The 18,207-nt window shown below is 43.2% G+C and overlaps 6 protein-coding genes across 17 annotated transcripts in view; 4 read left to right on the top strand and 2 right to left on the bottom strand.

Moving 5' to 3' along the window:
- The window catches only part of LOC117141434 (protein TANC2), a 52,969-nt gene extending 52,320 nt beyond the window's left edge, over positions 1–649 (top strand). For all 9 annotated transcript variants that reach the window (XM_033304878.1, XM_033304876.1, XM_033304877.1 and 6 more), the window contains one exon: positions 51–649. In XM_033304878.1, coding sequence (XP_033160769.1) covers positions 51–368 — 318 coding nt within the window. In that variant the 3' untranslated portion in view covers positions 369–649. The remainder of the gene's footprint in view (positions 1–50) is intronic.
- On the bottom strand, positions 519–5,713 carry LOC117141435 (sodium-independent sulfate anion transporter). Of its 3 annotated transcripts, none has more exons than XM_033304885.1 (6): positions 5,591–5,712; positions 2,987–3,591; positions 2,653–2,928; positions 1,680–2,352; positions 1,446–1,625; positions 519–1,230 (listed from the first exon to the last, which is right to left on the bottom strand). In XM_033304885.1, the coding sequence occupies exons 2-6, from the start codon at positions 3,578–3,580 to the stop codon at positions 1,115–1,117; spliced, it is 1,839 nt and encodes a 612-aa protein (XP_033160776.1). In that variant the 5' UTR covers positions 3,581–3,591; positions 5,591–5,712; the 3' UTR covers positions 519–1,114. The 3 variants fall into 3 exon arrangements, with proteins under 3 accessions (XP_033160776.1, XP_033160777.1, XP_033160778.1); XM_033304886.1 differs by lacking the exon at positions 5,591–5,712 and adding an exon at positions 4,315–4,638; XM_033304887.1 differs by having other exon boundaries at positions 1,138–1,352; positions 5,591–5,713.
- Positions 5,714–6,000: 287 nt separating this feature from the next.
- On the top strand, positions 6,001–10,441 carry LOC117141437 (CCR4-NOT transcription complex subunit 7). Of its 2 annotated transcripts, XM_033304891.1 has the most exons (5): positions 6,001–6,319; positions 7,023–7,161; positions 7,798–8,138; positions 8,198–8,615; positions 9,884–10,441. In XM_033304891.1, exons 3-5 carry the CDS (start codon positions 7,801–7,803, stop codon positions 10,007–10,009), a joined length of 882 nt encoding a protein of 293 aa, XP_033160782.1. In that variant the 5' UTR covers positions 6,001–6,319; positions 7,023–7,161; positions 7,798–7,800; the 3' UTR covers positions 10,010–10,441. The 2 variants fall into 2 exon arrangements, with proteins under 2 accessions (XP_033160782.1, XP_033160781.1); XM_033304890.1 differs by lacking the exon at positions 7,023–7,161 and having other exon boundaries at positions 6,002–6,319.
- Positions 10,442–10,725: 284 nt separating this feature from the next.
- LOC117140369 lies at positions 10,726–15,348 on the top strand. Its single transcript, XM_033303232.1, has 5 exons — positions 10,726–11,829; positions 11,891–12,044; positions 12,106–12,470; positions 12,530–14,820; positions 14,882–15,348. Exons 1-5 carry the CDS (start codon positions 10,804–10,806, stop codon positions 15,108–15,110), a joined length of 4,065 nt encoding a protein of 1,354 aa, XP_033159123.1. The 5' UTR covers positions 10,726–10,803; the 3' UTR covers positions 15,111–15,348.
- A 394-nt stretch (positions 15,349–15,742) lies between these two features.
- Positions 15,743–16,926, top strand: LOC117141183 (viral IAP-associated factor homolog). Its single transcript, XM_033304521.1, has 2 exons — positions 15,743–15,864; positions 16,031–16,926. Exons 1-2 carry the CDS (start codon positions 15,859–15,861, stop codon positions 16,745–16,747), a joined length of 723 nt encoding a protein of 240 aa, XP_033160412.1. The 5' UTR covers positions 15,743–15,858; the 3' UTR covers positions 16,748–16,926.
- Positions 16,927–16,928: 2 nt separating this feature from the next.
- Positions 16,929–18,165, bottom strand: LOC117141182 (tubulin polyglutamylase complex subunit 2). The gene is made up of 4 exons (XM_033304520.1): positions 18,020–18,165; positions 17,791–17,958; positions 17,466–17,734; positions 16,929–17,393 (listed from the first exon to the last, which is right to left on the bottom strand). Exons 1-4 carry the CDS (start codon positions 18,090–18,092, stop codon positions 17,028–17,030), a joined length of 876 nt encoding a protein of 291 aa, XP_033160411.1. The 5' UTR covers positions 18,093–18,165; the 3' UTR covers positions 16,929–17,027.
- Positions 18,166–18,207: the final 42 nt, after the last annotated feature.

Raw genomic sequence — 18,207 nt, 5'->3', positions numbered from 1 at the left:
AATATGAGTTGACATCTGGATACTTGACTAACCATATCTGTAATTCGCAGGAACTTGACGCCTCCATAGATTTGGCCACGCAGGCGATTGCCCAGAAGCCGCACAGCTACGAAGGATACTACGCCAGGGCAAAGGCGCGCATGGAACTTGGTGCATTGAATGAAGCACTTGTGGACGCCAATGAGGCGATGCAGCAGGCCGCCCAAAGCGGTGTGCTCTGCGAAGTGGTCGAGGTGCTGAAGCGCATCCAGACCGAGCTGCTCACGCGGATCAGCATCAGCAGCGAGGATCAGACCGGCAGGATGTCGAATATCGGTGGCGGGGCATCCGTCACATACGAATCTCATCATGAGATCACCGATTTGTAAATGTCGATTGTTGTGTATTGTTGTACTCGTCGTATACCCTTCGAATTAATCACTATTCCTACTTAAGAGCTACCCTAGACCTTAATTTTTGCTATTTATTGCCTTCGAATGTTTTTAATTTAAACCCACTGAAACTATCTTTGTAATTTCTTTTAAAATTGTCTTTTTAATTGTATCTGCGCATGTAAAAATTAGTTTTATACTCTGATTTAGCATAGGCATCAGTTCTTATCCATAACGAATATTAAATAAATTCGAATTCTTTTAAGATTTAATAAACACATTATTATTTTGATATTCGATGCAGACTTTTGGGGATATGCTCGGGCACTCTGGGCTAAGATTATAAAACATTCTTTAACTTATTAGTGCATAGTTTTGAGCTGTTTTTAAATAAAATATTGTTGAACAACGCAAAGGGAGTTGAAATAAATGGCAAACATTTTAACGTTTGCAGAATATATTACAAATTTTCACATTTAAAACAATTATGTGAACTTATATATATATGTGTGTGTATGTACAATTAAAGCTTAAACATTTGGGGGTAGAATAAAACATAGGAATGGAATAGTTGGAAGTGAAATGTGGGCGTATCTAAAATAAAAATTAATCAATAGGAAGTTTAGAGAGCTTTAAATGCTAATTTGTATACTAGCATGAGGGTTAACTATTCATAAATAAGTTAGTGTGCTCCAGCGTATACTTAAGTACATATAACATTAACAATGGTAGTTCTCTTGTATCTACGATGATTTTCCATTAAGTTTACTCAGTTCAGTTGGTTCGCCACCATCGCCATGCACCAAGCGGGACTCGACGAGCGGCGCTGAAATCTGCAAATGCAGAACGTAGTCGGCAGCTGGAAAAACAAAGTTTCAGTTACGCCAAGAGCTTAAAGTGGGTGGACTACATGGAAATAAATAAATAGAAATGTGCTAGATGTGGCATGTGGTTTTGGGAGTAATCAAACATGGTTACAAGCTGTGGATGAAAGCGGAGGAAACGAAAAGCGTGAGATTTTTAGCAGTTCTGATGATACGTGTAAATGAATATTCTACTAAAAACTCCTCTCACTTTGCTCTAAAAGCAATTCCAGATCATCGGGGCAGTCTATCGTGGGGAAATCAATATTAGTCGACTCCTTGAGGATCACACCAATAGTCTTGTCCGCACTCATCAGAAACAAAGGTGCATTCGCCTTGGCGAGCTCCTTTTGCAGTGAGCCCATTCCGCGAGCTGCCGTAAAATCGAATTCTGGAAGACAGCACATGTAAAAACCTATAGCAAAAAGTAAATCGTAAATCATACCATGCACGTGGGCGCAATCCAAGACCACAGGTGCGGTTCCATGAATGGTCAGAGCTTTTGAGATACCCGAACGAACCCATTCGACTGCCGGGAAGTACAGTGAACTGTGCTTCGGGCGAATCAGAATGTAATTGATGCCATTGCTGGTCTGCAGTTTGGAGACACTCAGTACGGGTCGAGCGGCTCGGTAGACCAGGAACGCCACATCGGTACTCACGCCCAGCAGAAGACCGATCTCGACGCCCACAGCCAGACTCATTACGAATGTAATGGCACCTGGAAGCAGCTCCCGCCGGCTGCACCGCCACAGCGGCTTAATGACCTCGAACTCAATCATGAATATCACCGCCGAGATGATAACCGCACTGAGAGCAGCCTTTGGGATGTACTGGAAATAAGGTGCCAGGAGGCCGAGTGCCAACAGAACCAGCACGCTTGTGTAGCAGCCTCCAAGCGGCGTCCTTACTCCACTGGCGTGATTAACAGCGCTGCGCGAGAAGGATCCTGTCACCGGCATGGAGCTGCAGAACGCGCCACAAATGTTGCTCATGGAAAGTGCAACCAGTTCCCGCGTTGGACTCAGTCCAGCTCCTCCAAAGGCTTTCGAAATGGCAACATTTCCAAGCACAGCAATAATGGGTAGGATTAGCATGGAAGGGCCCAGTTCCGAGAGCTGAAAAAATAATTAAAAACATTATAGTAAAGTTCTTCGGTTATCAGGAAGTTTGTCGATCGTGGAATTCTACTGTCTATTTTCATCTTCATTAAAAAGGTGCAATTAACTTTATAAAATTGGAACAAAATCCAGAGAGGGCGGAATACAATTAAACTCTTTTTGATTTATTCTAAAGCCAACCGACAATTAAAAACAAGAAAAAGGTATCCTAAACAAAGCAACGACAAGGCAGACTGGCTTGATGATAAATTAATTCGGTGACAAAAAAAGCTAATTAGTCTACTTGTGCTCACATACCATCTGTTCAAAGTTCTGTCTGATCTCAGTGCCATTCCTGTCCAGTATGGTGGTCTCAAACTTTGGCAGTGAAACGTTGGGAAGACCGCTTTTGACCTTTCCAGTAAGGATGAACGGGCAGTTCTCCATCTGCTCACATGTGCTGTAGGCCAGCACACTGGTCACCAGTACGACCAGCGCATTCCGACCGGTGGCTATTACCCAGATGCTACCACTTACAAGCTGCTGTGTTCGCAAGTTCCGGATTCGACCATCCAACTTTACGTCTTTTAGTTTCTAAAGGAATTGAGTGGGTTTATAAAATACTTTCTTAGGATATTTTAGACTCTCTTACCCGCAGAAGTAGCAGAACTATAATGGAAGTCAAACCAAGGGTAAAATCACCAGTTCTAACTTTGTGTAGATTTCCTAACACGGAGCGCATGGTATTTATGAAATCAGACCCGGATCCACCACGCAGACCCAGCAAACCCTTTAGCTGCGAGGTGCCAATGATGACGGCGGTGGCCGAGGTGAATCCCACGGTAACTGGCAGTGATATCAGGTCCACCAGGGCACCCAGTTTCAGCACTGCCATACCCAGCTCCACAACACCAGAGATGAGGCACAAAAGTATCGCGTACGCTGGACCGGATCCCAGTCCAAATCCCGTGTGCCGGCTGGTCATCAGTGCGAGCAAAGCCGTGGGTCCAATGGTCACCTGCCGGCAGCTGCCAAGCATGGCGTATATAATACCGCCCACAAAGGCGGAGTACAGTCCATACTGTGGCTCCAATCCGGCTAGCGTCGCATAGGCCAGTCCTTGGGGCAACACCGTCAGGCCGACCGTCACTCCGGCTATCAGATCCGAAACTGCATCTTGGCCAGTATAACCGTGCAGCCACTTTAGACCCGGCAGCAGGCGGTATCCCCACTTCCTGAGGCTCATGGCTTCTATTTCTGTGGGATGAATACAAAAAAAAGAATGAGTAATGTATTGGAGCCATAAGAACATACTTCCCAGCTCATTACCAAAAAAGGGAATAGAAAATATTCAACAAGATTAAAATAGAATTACGTCGCATATATTGAAGATCGCAGGTTCAACGACTTTTCCAATTTCGCATAATTATACATTTGATTATGAAACGTCTGCGTGACAGACAGAAAGATAGAAAGACATCAACTTATTTACTACCAATAAGCAAGTCATAAATAAACGTCTAGAACTCAAAACAATAGAAGAAATACGAGTTTATGGTAAATAAAAAAGAATAGATGCCAGAATTACAAATGGCTCAGTGAGTAAACTAGATGGTATAAATTAAACAAAGCTATCCGAAAACAGGTTTGTGATGTTTTACATCTTTTTTGAACTAAAAGTGAACAGAAATGTCACAATAAATTAGCAAGAATCCAATGACAATCAACGATATTATCAGTTTTAAAAATAAGTTGTCTGAATTCTATCCATCTAAATCTATATATTTATCTATATAGTAATAATGGCAAAGATTCTTTGGAAATGGATATTACCACATTTATATTTGATATAAATTACATGTCTAGCTATTTTCATGGCTATCCTACTTCACTCATAATATGGCATTTCATCCAAATTAAAACAATCTAATCTAAAAAGTCTATCTAACCGCAATTCGTTGAATTTGGTTGAAAACTCACGTATTTAAACAAATGTTTTGATGTTGTTGTCGTTTTGAAGGGCGCGTTCCATTCGAAATGCGAGTTCTCTTTCGGTTCGAATTCTTCTAGAATTCTAGAAGGAACGGAGAGCTCTGGGGAAGATCAGTTCGGTTCGGTAGCTGGCCAGAGACTGAAGAACGATCGCGTGAACGAAGAATTCCTGATCAGTGATCACACGACCAGCTCAATTAGCTGAACAACTGGCGAAGTTGAAAGTATTGGTTCGGGTCGCCTAAAACGTGATCAAATTGCTCGATGGAAGGCACGAGATACGATGTGCACTTTAATTGAATTACGCTTTGTTTACAAACTATTCTCTTCAATTTAGAGCCAATAATTATGGCGAAATTGTTTGTTTGTTATATCATTTGCAAACGCCACAATGGCAAATATTTGCCAATCGCTTGTGGAAAGAATGAGGAGTTTAGAATTGCTATTAGTTCCACCAAGCAATGATAATGCGATTTACACAATCAACAGTCAACAATTTAACAGCGTTTAGTGAACTATTAGGTAGCATTGTGAAATAACTAAAGAATATAATGTATCTCAAAATAATCAGACCGATTAGAGCGACTAGAATGATTTTCGAAAAACGCCTATAAAGGGGAGGTTTAAATGGAACGTTCTTGTTGGATCGGTTTGTAAATATTTAAATATAAAATAGAAACTAAATAAATTTGACATTTTTGCAACACAATCTATAAAGTTCCCTTACCGGCCGACCTTGTAGGTTCATAAACTATTGAATTCCAGAGGTCAGATAAGAAGAAAAGTCCTTATCAGTACGGAAACGTGTAGTTCAAGTGGTTTTATCAGCATTTTGTAACCGGATTGAGCATAAAAATGCGAAACGTGCGAAAAGTTTTTTAACCCTTTGAAAAAACTGGAGAAATCCGTTCTTTGAGGGTCCACGAAACCAAAATAATTGGAGAGATCAGTCGTTATGTACCGATGTACGTACATGTATGTATGTATGTATAAACATAATTGCCGATTGTTGACAGACGGCGAGCTTTATTTATCTTATTTGCTTTCCTTTTTTACTTTGGCATTTGTGAAAAAACTAGTTTGGCACTGTATTGGTATAAACGTAAACAAACTGAGAAAACAGTTGATTCAATTGTTTAGTATTGTTTGTTTATTTATAACGCGAGCCAATTCCTCAAGAATTTGCAACAACAAATGGGTCAAGTTAAAAGGAAAGTGGGACAGACGTAAAAAGAAAAACCATTAATCCAGTAACATTTCTTACTTGATTATTATGATCTATATTTTTGTATCAACTTTTAACACTTAACATTAAAGTTAAAAAATCACTAAGCTACCACTTCTACCGGTGAAATTGAAATAAATATATTTGTTTGACTGCCAGCGAACAGCTGAAAGTCTAGAGTTGTCACCGCTCACGAATTTTCATAGTTTCCCTGGCGCCCTCTAGGCGGCTGCTATTGCAAGTCAATAGCAGTCAATTGACTTGCAATAGCAGTGATTGGCAGCATTAAGGTGACTGAGTGCCTATTGAGTAAATTCAACAAAACCCATTTATTTTTGTTATTTTAGATTTCTAATCACTTTGCATATGCACAGAAACTAAAAATTCATGAAGTGGGCACCACTGAAATGGCCATCCTATCGATATTTGTAGCTATTACACGTTTTCCAGCACTTGAATGGAAGAGCGAACGTTTACCCTCACTGCCGCAATCGGGAACATTTTTTTATTATGGCACTTGCGCGGCTCACAAACAATATTCGTTGATTAAAATTCATTGGAAATTATTGCCGAACGTCGAAGACTCCGCCAATTGAAGTGTACGCTTAAAACGATCGCCGTGCAGGAATCAGAAGTGTCCCAATAACAGCTATTTTTCCCGCCGCTTTCTCCCCCATCACCCCACCCCACAAGCGACGCCGATAGAAACATTTAATTTGTGCAAATAGCCGAAACCCACACGGTCGGCCATCAAATATTATGAAATGGGTAAGCTGCGAGGGTAACCACGAGTGGGTCCATGGATTTTCACACCGTTGGGCCAATTTCCACAGCCTTGCGTTTCCATGGCGCAAATCGAAAACGAACTGCAATTGCAAATGCATCTTCAATGCCGCTGCAAGTGTGTGTGTGTGTGCGGTGTGTTGAGAGCGTGTGTGTGTGTGTGTGCAGTTTTCTTAGGGCGTTTTAACTGCTATTTATTTACGGTTTCTTCATTTTCCGCAAATAGTCACTTTTTCGTGTTTGTCTGATTTTCCTCCCAGCCTGCACTGTGAATCCCATTTCGAAATGGATTGAAATTCACACCCTCAAATCTTCAGTGTCACTTGCAAATGCTCAAAAACGTATGGAAATTTCCGACTTGCTATGATGTGACTTAAAATCATATATTTTATGTTAAACGCCCTTCAAAATTGGTTAAGCATACCAAATCTTAGTTAATACAACATATAAAGGGTAGAGAACTTTTCTGCCTCTTTCAAAACCTTAAACTGAAACTGGAAATGTTTCTGACACTGTAGTTAGAAATTAAGTCATGTTAATGCTGTCTAATTGCAGCATCAGCTTTGAATAACTTGCCCAGTGGTATCTGAAGGTGTGTTAATGCATGCGAGATACATCATAGGTGCAATAGGTATAATCCTGTAAAGGCAGATTGAATTATTATTCCGATACCCCTGCATTCGATCAGGAGCATTGATCCCCCGAATCAGAGCTTAAGACCACTCATCCAGGTGGAACTTGTTGCTTGAGGCTTGGTTGTAGGTCAGTGCGAAGAGGTGGCTGATCCGGCGGCGAAAGGTGCGCACCAGGCGACGTCCGGCGACGATGTAAGTAGCGGCCATCGTAAACCCCATCACTCCAGTAACCACCTCCAAGCGAATTTCCAAAAAATTGTTACCTTCACTTGCCTTGTTTCGATATTATTTGATTTTATGTTGTTTCCTCGTATCAGCAGCAAAATTCGAGCACTTCTAACATCGAAATTGGCCTATCTTCAATTGTCAACTCCTGTTTAGTTGCGCTATCGTGTTTAACCAATTGGACCAGCTATTTTATTATGTTGCTAACTCTTACCTCCACACAAATACACAAAAACACAAGACACTGGGATAAGTCCTTATCTATGGAAATATTCGATATCGGTAACCGTACACTGATTTTTAAACAAATTCGATAACTGAGCACTATGAAGAACAATTTTTAAACCATCATTATAAACAAAGGTTTCATAAAGTTTGTAGAACGTTCTTTAAGTTTCTTTGTGTCTTATATATCTGCATTGTAGAGCATTTAATATGCTTCATAAAAGGATAGGACTTGATCAACTAATCATAGAATTGATGGCGAAAACTAATATTCCACATCTTAAATTAGGGCTAAACAAACACAAACATATACACACTTATACACTGAAATATGTATACATTACAAGTAGTTTGACCCACAACCGATACCTTTCCCAGACAATGCCCTCGGCCATCAGTGGCGCGCCACATGCCCACATACCCAGCAACGAGGAGTGCGGCATCCGCGATGTGTGGAAGCAAAACCTGGAGGAGGAGTTCCGCACCATACGGAAAGTGGTGCAGAAGTACCACTATGTGGCCATGGACACCGAGTTTCCGGGCGTGGTAGCACGTCCAGTCGGCGAGTTCCGGTCCACGGCGGACTATCATTACCAGCTGCTGCGCTGCAATGTCGATCTGCTGCGGATCATCCAATTGGGGCTCACCTTCATGGACGACGATGGAAAGACACCACCCGGCTACTCCACCTGGCAGTTTAACTTCAAGTTCAATCTAAGGTAAAAGTGTTTTGTTTATGCTCTAATGGGGGGTCCTACATTATCGTTTGTTTCCCTAGCGAGGACATGTATGCGCAGGACTCGATCGATCTCCTGCAGAACTCCGGAATTCAGTTCAAGAAGCACGAGGAGGATGGCATCGATCCCATCGACTTCGCCGAACTGCTGATGAGCTCCGGCATCGTGCTGGTGGAAAACATCAAGTGGCTGTGCTTCCACTCCGGCTACGATTTTGGCTACCTTCTAAAGCTGCTCACCGATCAGAACCTGCCCCCGGACGAATCTGAATTTTTCGATCTGCTGCACATCTACTTTCCCAACATCTTCGACATCAAGTATCTGATGAAGTCGTGCAAGAACCTGAAGGGCGGCCTGCAGGAGGTGGCCGATCAGTTGGAACTGCGGCGCGTGGGCCCCCAGCATCAGGCCGGCTCGGATGCTCTGCTGACGGGCATGGCCTTCTTCAAAATGCGTGAGGTACAGCACACAAATGATTTGCACATTAAACCATTGGCGCACGATGTACTCTTTCGCTATCTGCTTGTGCACACCATGAACTTAAAGCCGACGATCAGCTGTATCCATAAGCTGAGCCGTCCGGCAAACAATGGGGGCCCTGCCCCCGACGAATCTGCGATAATCAGCAGTGGCAACGGCACTGGCAACACCAACTCCTCCGAGCAGCTCACCTCGAGCGCCTACATGGTTACACCTCCCAATACGCCCGGCATGGCTAAGAGCGATGCCGCATCGCTGTCCAATCGCCATGCGTCTATTTGGAATAGCTTAGAATAATTAGACTGCTCGAACGATGGTGTTGCCGTGCACTTGCCACTGCTAACGTAACTTGCCTCCGCCCATCATAATCATTATTCCTTAGGTTTAAGGTATTTCATGGTTGTCACAACGCATTTTCATACATAACCCATCTATGTACTTAGTTATTGTGCACAATTTGCAGAGCCAGTGACCCAGAATTTATGAATGAAATCCATAATTTGAAGTGTTCTTAGTAGTTAGTTTACAACTGTTAAACCCATGTCAAACATGTTTATTTAGTTGTAATGCCCGCGATACGAATTGAAATGAGAAACGTGCTGGATTCGAATGGAAAATTAAATGAATTGGAATTAATTTTCTTTAAATGTTTATTTGCATTCTTTGGTGTTTGGGCATGGCATATGCATATCATTGCTTGTTTGATTTCATATGGCATCTTTTTAATTGTATTTATGTTCATTTTAATTTATGTTAAGCTCACGCTCTTCATTTATATCGAATTAACAAATTATTTTTTGTAATTTTAAGCGCTTTGCTGACATATGTTTCCACACGGTTTACTGTGTGTATCAGCGTACCAAGACCTTTATCTTCTAGAGAACTGCCGCATAGTTTTGAAATAACAAGAATATTGCAGAGTAAATCCCATCCCATACTAACATTCATTAAATCTGAAATTTACTAATATTGAAACCTCGCCCAATCATTACGCCCAATTACGGTATGTAACAAATCCTATCTACAAGTGGGAGCCACCCATCTTGGGATTACTATCTAAGACTTTGCTGCCGTAGACATATGTGTGCTTTATACGCTTTGTAGCTCCCAACTAAAGTTGCTCGCATAGATATATCCCGTACTCATCATACTTAACCATGAACTGCTTTGTAACCCACTTGTGCTGTCCCCTTCGAAACACGATCCAATGTTCTGTACCTGCCTAATGGAACTTATACTCTTTGCAGATGTTCTTTGAGGACAACATCGACCATGCGAAGTACTCCGGACACCTGTACGGCCTCGGAACCTCCTTCATCGTCAATGGCACCAACTTCCATGAGAGCAACGGTGAGACAAACAGCGCCTCATGATTCGTACTGATGGGGAACGTGGTCGTGCACGACAGGAAGTTCGAGCAGGAGGAATCACCGGGTCCGTCGGCATCTGTGCAGGCCACACCACCTGGCCAACTGCTCCTAGCCGCAACAACACCAATGCAGTAATCTGTCGACAGCCGACACAGATCGTTCCCATTATAGCCACAAAGCTAACTTCTTAATGTTTCCCACGCAAGTTCGGATGAAAAGGCAACCGTTTGATACGATAACATGGCATAAACTAATTGTAAATCGCATAGAAATGAAAAAACCGGCAAAACTAAAATAGATTCAATTTCAAGTTCTGCATGTCTTAAATGTGTTACGAATACAAAACTAAGGTATGTAATTAAGCTAAAACTGTAAGCCAATAAGCGAAACAGAGAATATTGTGTATTTGTAAAAAAAAACAGCAAAAAAACAATATATTTAAAACTTTTTAATTTAGTGTACACTTCGAAAACGTGTTTTTATTTAAAGTGGGAATACTAATCGAGATGTTGGGTTCACTTTAGTAGAAAAAGGAGGGGAACCTGTAGAAAAAAATATCAAATGTTTTAGAATCAAGAGAAACCAGAATCCGAGATGAAAACAAAATTTTCTAGGGTTAAATATCATTAGTGGGTTAATAAACATATAAACGGTATTTTCAAAATATAACGGAAATAAGCCAAAGTAGCAATAGTCGGATTTTTTGTGAAACTGAGGTGCGGTCACACCGAGCTCTAGTCCTTATGTTTTGTTTATGGAAAATATCTTTTAGTTTCTGAGTATTAAAAGCCAAATCGATGGCAACTGAGGCTGAATGCAATCACAGCGTCCTCGACATGGTCACCAAAATGTCCACAATGCTGGTCGCCTATGAGATGAAGCCAAATAAACCCACAGCTGTTCTGGTGGCCAAAAGGCGGTCCAAAATCTATGAATCTCTGCTCTACAGTAAAACGATGTCATCCGAGGACAAGCTAAAAATGCTCCACCAGGTGTGCAGCGAGGTGGCAAAGAACCCAGACCGGATAGACGTGCTGCTCAGCTTCCAAAGACTGCTGGAAGGACAGGATAAGGAAAAATCGGAGATAACAGAGGACCAGGATGCGGAAAACCACTCCAAAGTTTTGATCAAACGTCTCAAGCCAGGCCCACTGCAGCTGATTGAAACCATAGAGATTGTGGAGAAACCACTTCATCCAAAAGCCTTTCCCGACATCAATCAAATGAATCGCGCCCTAAAACCGATGCAACTACAGCCATACTCCAATATTCGTATAACGAGTAACCTGAATAGAAACTTTCCGCCAGAAAAGCTAATTCCCAAGATCACACCATCTACTGTACTTCGCGCGGGATTAGCAGAGTCCATAGCACGCATGAGAAATGAATCGGAGAAACCAATGCATCCACCACCCACATTGCCAAAGCTCGCGAAAAAAGTTGCAGCTACACTAGAGGATGAACCACCTTTTGTGGCCCAGCCTGGACCGCAGAAGCACTTCGCTTCGGATAAATTGATAACCAACGAACTTAAGATCTTCCAGAACAAGAACCTGGTGCTGAACTACCTAGATGAAGCAACCCTAATCGATCATCTAAAGAAAGCATCGTGTGGTATTGAATCTTTAACGTTTCCCAGTTCGACGGCAGATACTTTTGAGTTGCGAGTGAGGCCCAACACAACTTTACCCACTTTGCTGCCGGAGGTGCTGTCGGATTTTGCAAATCCCTTCCTTCGTGCCGGCTGCGCCTTTCTGCGTTTGAGTGCCCGCACCAAATGGAGCAAGATCACCGAAATGCGGCTGGAAAGACCGCTAACTCGAGTGAGATTGAATACCTTGTTTCCAGTAGTGGTATGTTCAATTATCCCATGCTTTCTTGTAGGCCATGCGAGAGACGATTATGGATTATCTTAGCACCACTCGGCAGTTTTTGCTCTCCTTGCAAGTCGATAGCCTTTTCCAGCTGCTGCACAACTCCTCTATAGCAATGCAGTTACTCTGCCAACTAGATAGGATGTTCGAAAATGAACCAAGATGTAAGAATGCCTCACCGCCAATATATTTCAAAATTAATCTGTTTTATATACATTAATGCAGTAAACCTGAACACTGGTATAACTGGCTCCTTTCTGTTGAGCTCCATCTGGCTGGCCATCGACACCTGCGAAAACAAAGACTTCCTGCAGCTGCTCATCTATTTCTTGCGATGTATATCCCGCAATTACTTTATTCAGCTACAGAGATGGATCTACCATGGTGAACTGGACGAGCCGGTCAACGAGATTTTCATCAGCCGCAGTCTGAACACTTCACCGTCTTTTACAAACGAGTGCAGCAAAGAGTTCTTTGACAAAAGCTACCAAGTTGTCAACGAGGCAATTCCAGAATTTTTAGTCGGTTGCGAAGAGGAAATTCTTCAATGTGGCAAATACAACCTGGTGCTACAGGCATATAACGCTAGGGTATGCAGAAGATTATTCAAAACTAGAATCCATATATAATGATTTTTTATTTTCTTTAGCACCCCGTTTTTGAAGTGCAGTACCCGGATATTGAGGTTTGCCTAACGGAGCAGCAGCTCAAAAATATGCGGCGCAACCTGGCCGATAAGTATGCCATCATCTATAAACGTTTCGGATGGTGCAGCATGCAAAGCATTTTCGAGGACCGCATGGCGGCAAAGCGTGTATTTGCCAATCTAATGGTGAAGCGAACGCAGGCCCATCTGGACGCGTGGGCGGAGAAGCAGCGGGAACTCCAAATCAAAGCGAATGCCCAGAAAAAACTGCAGAACGATCTGTTAAACGCAGAGCAAGAACGTATCCAGCAAAATCACTTAGAGAAACGGCGTCAGGACATCGTTAATGAACTTGCATTTCAGCGGGAATGCGAACGGATGGAGGATAAGCGCCTGGAGCGGGAAAAGCAAGAGCTGCAAAAGGAAGTGGTGCAGCTAGCAGGTGTCCTGCCATCCAGTCCTGACCGAAGCACAGTCAGCGATCTCAGTTTTTCATCCTGTCTTGAGGAACCAGATTGTCTAGCAGAATCAACGTCTGACAAAGATAATGCAAATACAGACAATTCAGAGGAAGAGGCAACGAAACAGGTGGATGCTACTTTATATGTTCCATTGGAGCAGCAGGTGGATGCGACTTTATATGTTCCATTGGAGCAGCCCGGAGCTGAAGGAACACAAAATCAAGCGAATGTAGATGTGGACCAACCATGTGGTAAAGACTCACTTCCCAATGTGGTTCAGTATCAACGGAGTCACTCGGACGTGATAAATTCCAACGAGCATCCAACAACCCAAACAGAGTTCAATCGAAACCGCCAACATGGTCTCTCCTCCGACCAGTTTCAAGAGTGTCATGCCACGGTACATCTGCAAGGATCCCACTTACTTAAAACCGCTGCCAGCACGAGTGCAGGACTGCACGCTGTACTTCCTCCAGACATTAATGCTAATCTCAATTGCCCGGACACGAAGGTGCTGACCGAACTACAGCGAAATCGCAAGCGCAACGAGCATCATGACGGCTTTGTCAGTTTTAACTCTAGCGAAGATCAGCACACCCATCGATTGCGTTCCCTATTGAATTCAAATACGGAACGTGGCAGAAATCGACTTCGGGTTATGGAGACCGAGTTCGGTCTAGGTTATAAGAACACGGAAATGGAAACAAAGGCCACGCCCTGTCTGCCTCTGGAACTCGACAAGCTTCACGTCGAAATTCCATTGTCGGTGCCAACTCCAATGTCCACCACTTCCGATGTGGATTTCGGTGATCCGTCGCCAAGAGAAACACCAGAAATAGCTGACACTGTTAATAATAATAATGTTAGTGGGAGCTTGTCTCCGGAGTTGCCAAAGCCCGTTCTTAGCAATCGCAAGACCAAACCAACCAGCTTATTGCCGAAAGTGGATTTTGGAATGGAAGAGGAAAAGGAGACGGAACAGGACAGAGACCCCTTGCCCGAGGCTTGCAATCCGTTTATGGCCCGCCGCTGCCTGCAGCTTTCCGTAATGGCGCCCGTTAACGCATACTACGTACTACTCCGAAATGAAGTGCTGAGGATCTTCCAGGAGCAGCGTATCTACGAGCATTTCCGCAAGCTTAGAAACTACTTTTTCCTAGTGGACGGCCAGTTTGGAGCTACACTCACGAACGAAATTTTAGGAAGAATAAAGGCGGGCGTTGGGCCACGAAGTCTCAGCCAGAAGGGCATCCTTGATACCATGTTGACCAATGCGCTGGCGGCTTGTTCGGCGGATGAGACGACGGTATCAGAGAACCTTACTCTCAACTGTACCACCATCCCGGATACGCTGAACTTCCTGTCCGTGGAAGCAACTTCTATGATAAAGCTGAACTGCAAGATTGATTGGCCTTTAAACATGGTGATCAGCTCGGAGACGATTTCAAAATATGGCCAGATCTTCGGGTACCTGCTGAAGCTTCGTCACGTTAGTTTCGTATTGGATGACACCTACGAGTACCTGCAGCAAATGGCCAAGCTTCTGGGACCGGAACTCCGGACATGTGCTCATTTCCGACACATGCAGATGATGCGCCACAAGCTGTCGCACTTCATGACCTCGTTTCAAACGCATCTGGTGGCCAAAGCCCTGCTGTCCACCTGGAAGAGCTTCAAGGAGGAGCTGTGCGCAGCCAATTCCATTGAGGCGTTGTACAAGCAACATGTTGCCTACTTGAAGCGGGTGGCCTTCCTAGCACTGCTAAATCGACGCAGTGCGAAGGTCAAGGAAACCATTGATAATATCCTAGTGATTATACTGCGCTTTTGCAAGTGAGTTTATCTCTTAAAAAGTCTCGGCTTAATTTTATTTTTTAATTTAAACGGTTTTCAGAGTCATTCAGTCGCAGTCCTTTATTGTGGATCAGGATAACTACTTTGTGCATCCTCGCTTTAAACGCCTTCAGCAGGAGGAGGCTGAGTTCGAGAAATTCGTGCAGTATCTCATCTATTTGGGAAACAAGGCGGCTGCTTCTGGTTATCAGGAGGAAATCGGTGACCTGATTTGTATTATTAACTTTAACAACTACTACAAGGTATCTGGGAACCATACTGGTTCCTAAATGGAGGATAAAAAGTGCTAGCCAATAATTGTTAGATAGGGAATTTCTCTTGCCATTAAGCTGAGCTTAGAACATTTTAAAATATTAATGCATGCATGGCGTCTCTTAAATGTAAAGCTTCGGTGAAGAAATTCAGCTTTAAAGGCAGTTATTTCTTAGAACTATTTCCTTAGTTTTGATTAACAGTTTTGTTGTGTTAGGTTATTATTAATTTTTAAATAATCGGCTAAAATTAAAAGAAAATAATTTAATTCATAACATTTAATCGTTTTTTTATTTGATCTCGGATTAAATGTTGAAAAAAATGTTTTGAATACTTTTCCATATCAATAATAGATTTGTGTTTAATATTTAAGAAAAACTTTTAAAAAAATTAATAATGTGGAAAGTACTTGTTAAATATTGTAATGAAACTAATGTCTATTTCTTGAAACAGTTGATTCGAGTTTATGAATAAATGTGCTTATTTATATATGTCTTACCATATTTTTAATTGAAAAATTATTGACAAATTAGAGATATTTTTTAATTAGGCGGAGATTTTATTTTAATTTCTCGCACGTATCGCTTACGCTACCATCTCTAAGTGACTGTGCGCGTACGATGTATCGGTATTCGCTCCATCCCTGGTCATGAGTCACTTCATGTAGAATAATTCAGTTTTATTTTTAGTTTATAAAAGCGCTGCACGCGATCAAGAATTTTATATTTTTAAGTAATTTATTTCATCGAACTTTAATCAAAAAACATGCAGGTAAGATGGAATATCATAAGCAAATTGCACTTATCCGAAAAATCTATTTTTTTCAATTCGATAAACGGTAATGGTGGGAGTGTTTTGGTGCATCCAAAAATAAACTCCATATTTGGTATTGAATATCATGAATAAAATAAAACTCACGTGGCCTTGTTATCCGTAGGACCCAAATGAAGATACCGAGTGGAATGATGTGCTCCGTGCCAAGGGAATCATTGGGCCCAAGGCAAAGGAGGCGGAGATCACAGAGGATCAGATCCAGAAGCTGATGGACGATGCCATCCAGCGGCGCACAGATCTGCCACTGAATGAAGGACAGCGGGACAAGAAGATCGACGATATGTCGCTGGACGAACTCGACGAACTGGAGGACTCCGAGGACGAGGCTGTTCTAGAGCAGTATCGCCAGCGACGCATCGCGGAGATGAGGGCCACCGCCGAAAAGGCGCGATTTGGATCCGTGCGCGAGATCTCAGGGCAGGATTATGTGAACGAGGTGACCAAGGCCGGCGAGGGCATCTGGGTGGTACTCCACCTGTACGCCAACGGCGTACCGCTGTGCGCACTGATCCACCATCACATGCAACAGCTGGCCGTCCGCTTTCCACAGACGAAGTTCGTGCGCTCCGTTGCCACCACCTGCATACCGAACTTCCCCGAGAAGAACCTGCCCACCATCTTTATCTACCACGAGGGCGCGCTTCGCAAGCAGTACATAGGTCCACTGGAGCTGCGCGGCGACAAACTGACCGCTGAGGAGCTGGAGTTCATGTTGGGACAGGCGGGCGCAGTGCCCACCGAGATCAAGGAGGATCCACGACCGCAGATCAGGGACAAGATGCTCGCCGATCTGGAGGACAAAAGCTCGGACTTCTACTGAGTCATAGCCAAATCATAGCCCTCATCCAACTTCAAGTTCAGTGGGTGGGTAAATATTTTTAGGATGAATCATCAAGTAAAGCCCAATCTACAACCGGCAAGCGGATCTTTTATGCGGATTCACTTAACTAACAAATCAAACATTTAAACGCAAAGTTGAACGTTATTGATTTACATATATATTACCCAGTCCTCAGGAATTTCCCTTGCACGTTTTCATTTCATTGTTTTGTGGCTTTTATGTACCCTCATAAATAAATTGTTTACTTTTCTACAGAAAGTCACTTATTATGATTTTGTTTGGCGCTGGTAGCCGTTGCTTTTGCCACGCTTTTTGGTTTACCCCGAAAAATGTTCGGATCAATGATATTGTACGGATGCTCGCAGGCGGGATTCAGTACTCGTCCACGTCGTGGCTCGTGCTCCTCGAGGAGATGAGGTGCTAGCAAAAGAAAGAGCTGCTCTGTCCAAGAGGGCAGGCCGCAGGTGGAGAAGCACAGCTCCCAGTACGGCAGTCCCAAGTGCGCGATGGCCATCCGAAGGTATTCACTAAAGGTGTCCGCCAAGAACTGCCAGCTTAGGGTGCTCAGCTCTAGCAGATAGAACTTGGGATTGTTGGAACTGGTGGATTCGTACAGCATACACACCTATCAGAGGAGTATTTTGGAATTAATCATCAGCCTTCTCTTGCGTCTGGACTACTTTGATTAGGTACACACCTTGGCCACCTCGTTCACGTTGTTGATCTCAAATATTTTTGACTTGGCCGTTATAATAGGCGTGGCATTGCCCCACTTGTCTTTTCCGGCGGCAATAGGAGCTGGAATGGATTGTGAGCTCCCGATTGCTCCCACAACATCCGAGTTGCTATTGCACACAGCCGTCGAATTGCTGGAGTGACTCGTTGTGGTTTCTATGTTCTCCCGCAACAGGGTCACCTGCAACAAGTGCGGAAAGTGGATGTGACCCACGCGTCTAATATCGTTAGCTGGAATCAAAGCTATATACAAAACAAACAGGAAACTAAACGGAGACCCCACTCACGAGCATACTGGTAGCTCCAGTTCAGGATAAAACCATCTGAAGATAGGTAGAACTTCTTCATATCTTCCGGGAGGTAGACGCAGTGCCTCTGCTCCCAATTCACCACCTGGCAGGCATTCAGAGGTTGTCGTCGCTCCAACGTCACATTACACACCCTTGGCACATTGGCTGCATGTTTGAGAGGATCCACTCAAACAGGACTTCAATCTTTTGTTAGTTTCATACTCACAGAGGGTTCTTATCAGACCAAGGGTCAAATTTTCATAAAATGCATCTTCTGGCGAGAGCTTCTTGTTCATCATCAAATAATTTATGCCTCAGAATAAATTCTGTTAAATTTATACGTCAGACTGTTTTCCACATGTATAGACTAGCTGTCACGGCATAAACAAAGTCACATCGAATTGGTTGTTGTGG

This window comes from Drosophila mauritiana, chromosome 3L (assembly GCF_004382145.1).
Source record: "Drosophila mauritiana strain mau12 chromosome 3L, ASM438214v1, whole genome shotgun sequence".
In the NCBI taxonomy this organism is placed as follows: Eukaryota; Metazoa; Arthropoda; class Insecta; order Diptera; family Drosophilidae; genus Drosophila; species Drosophila mauritiana.
The sequence above is the reverse complement of the archived record's forward strand: the minus strand, read 5'-3'. Positions and strand labels throughout refer to the sequence as shown.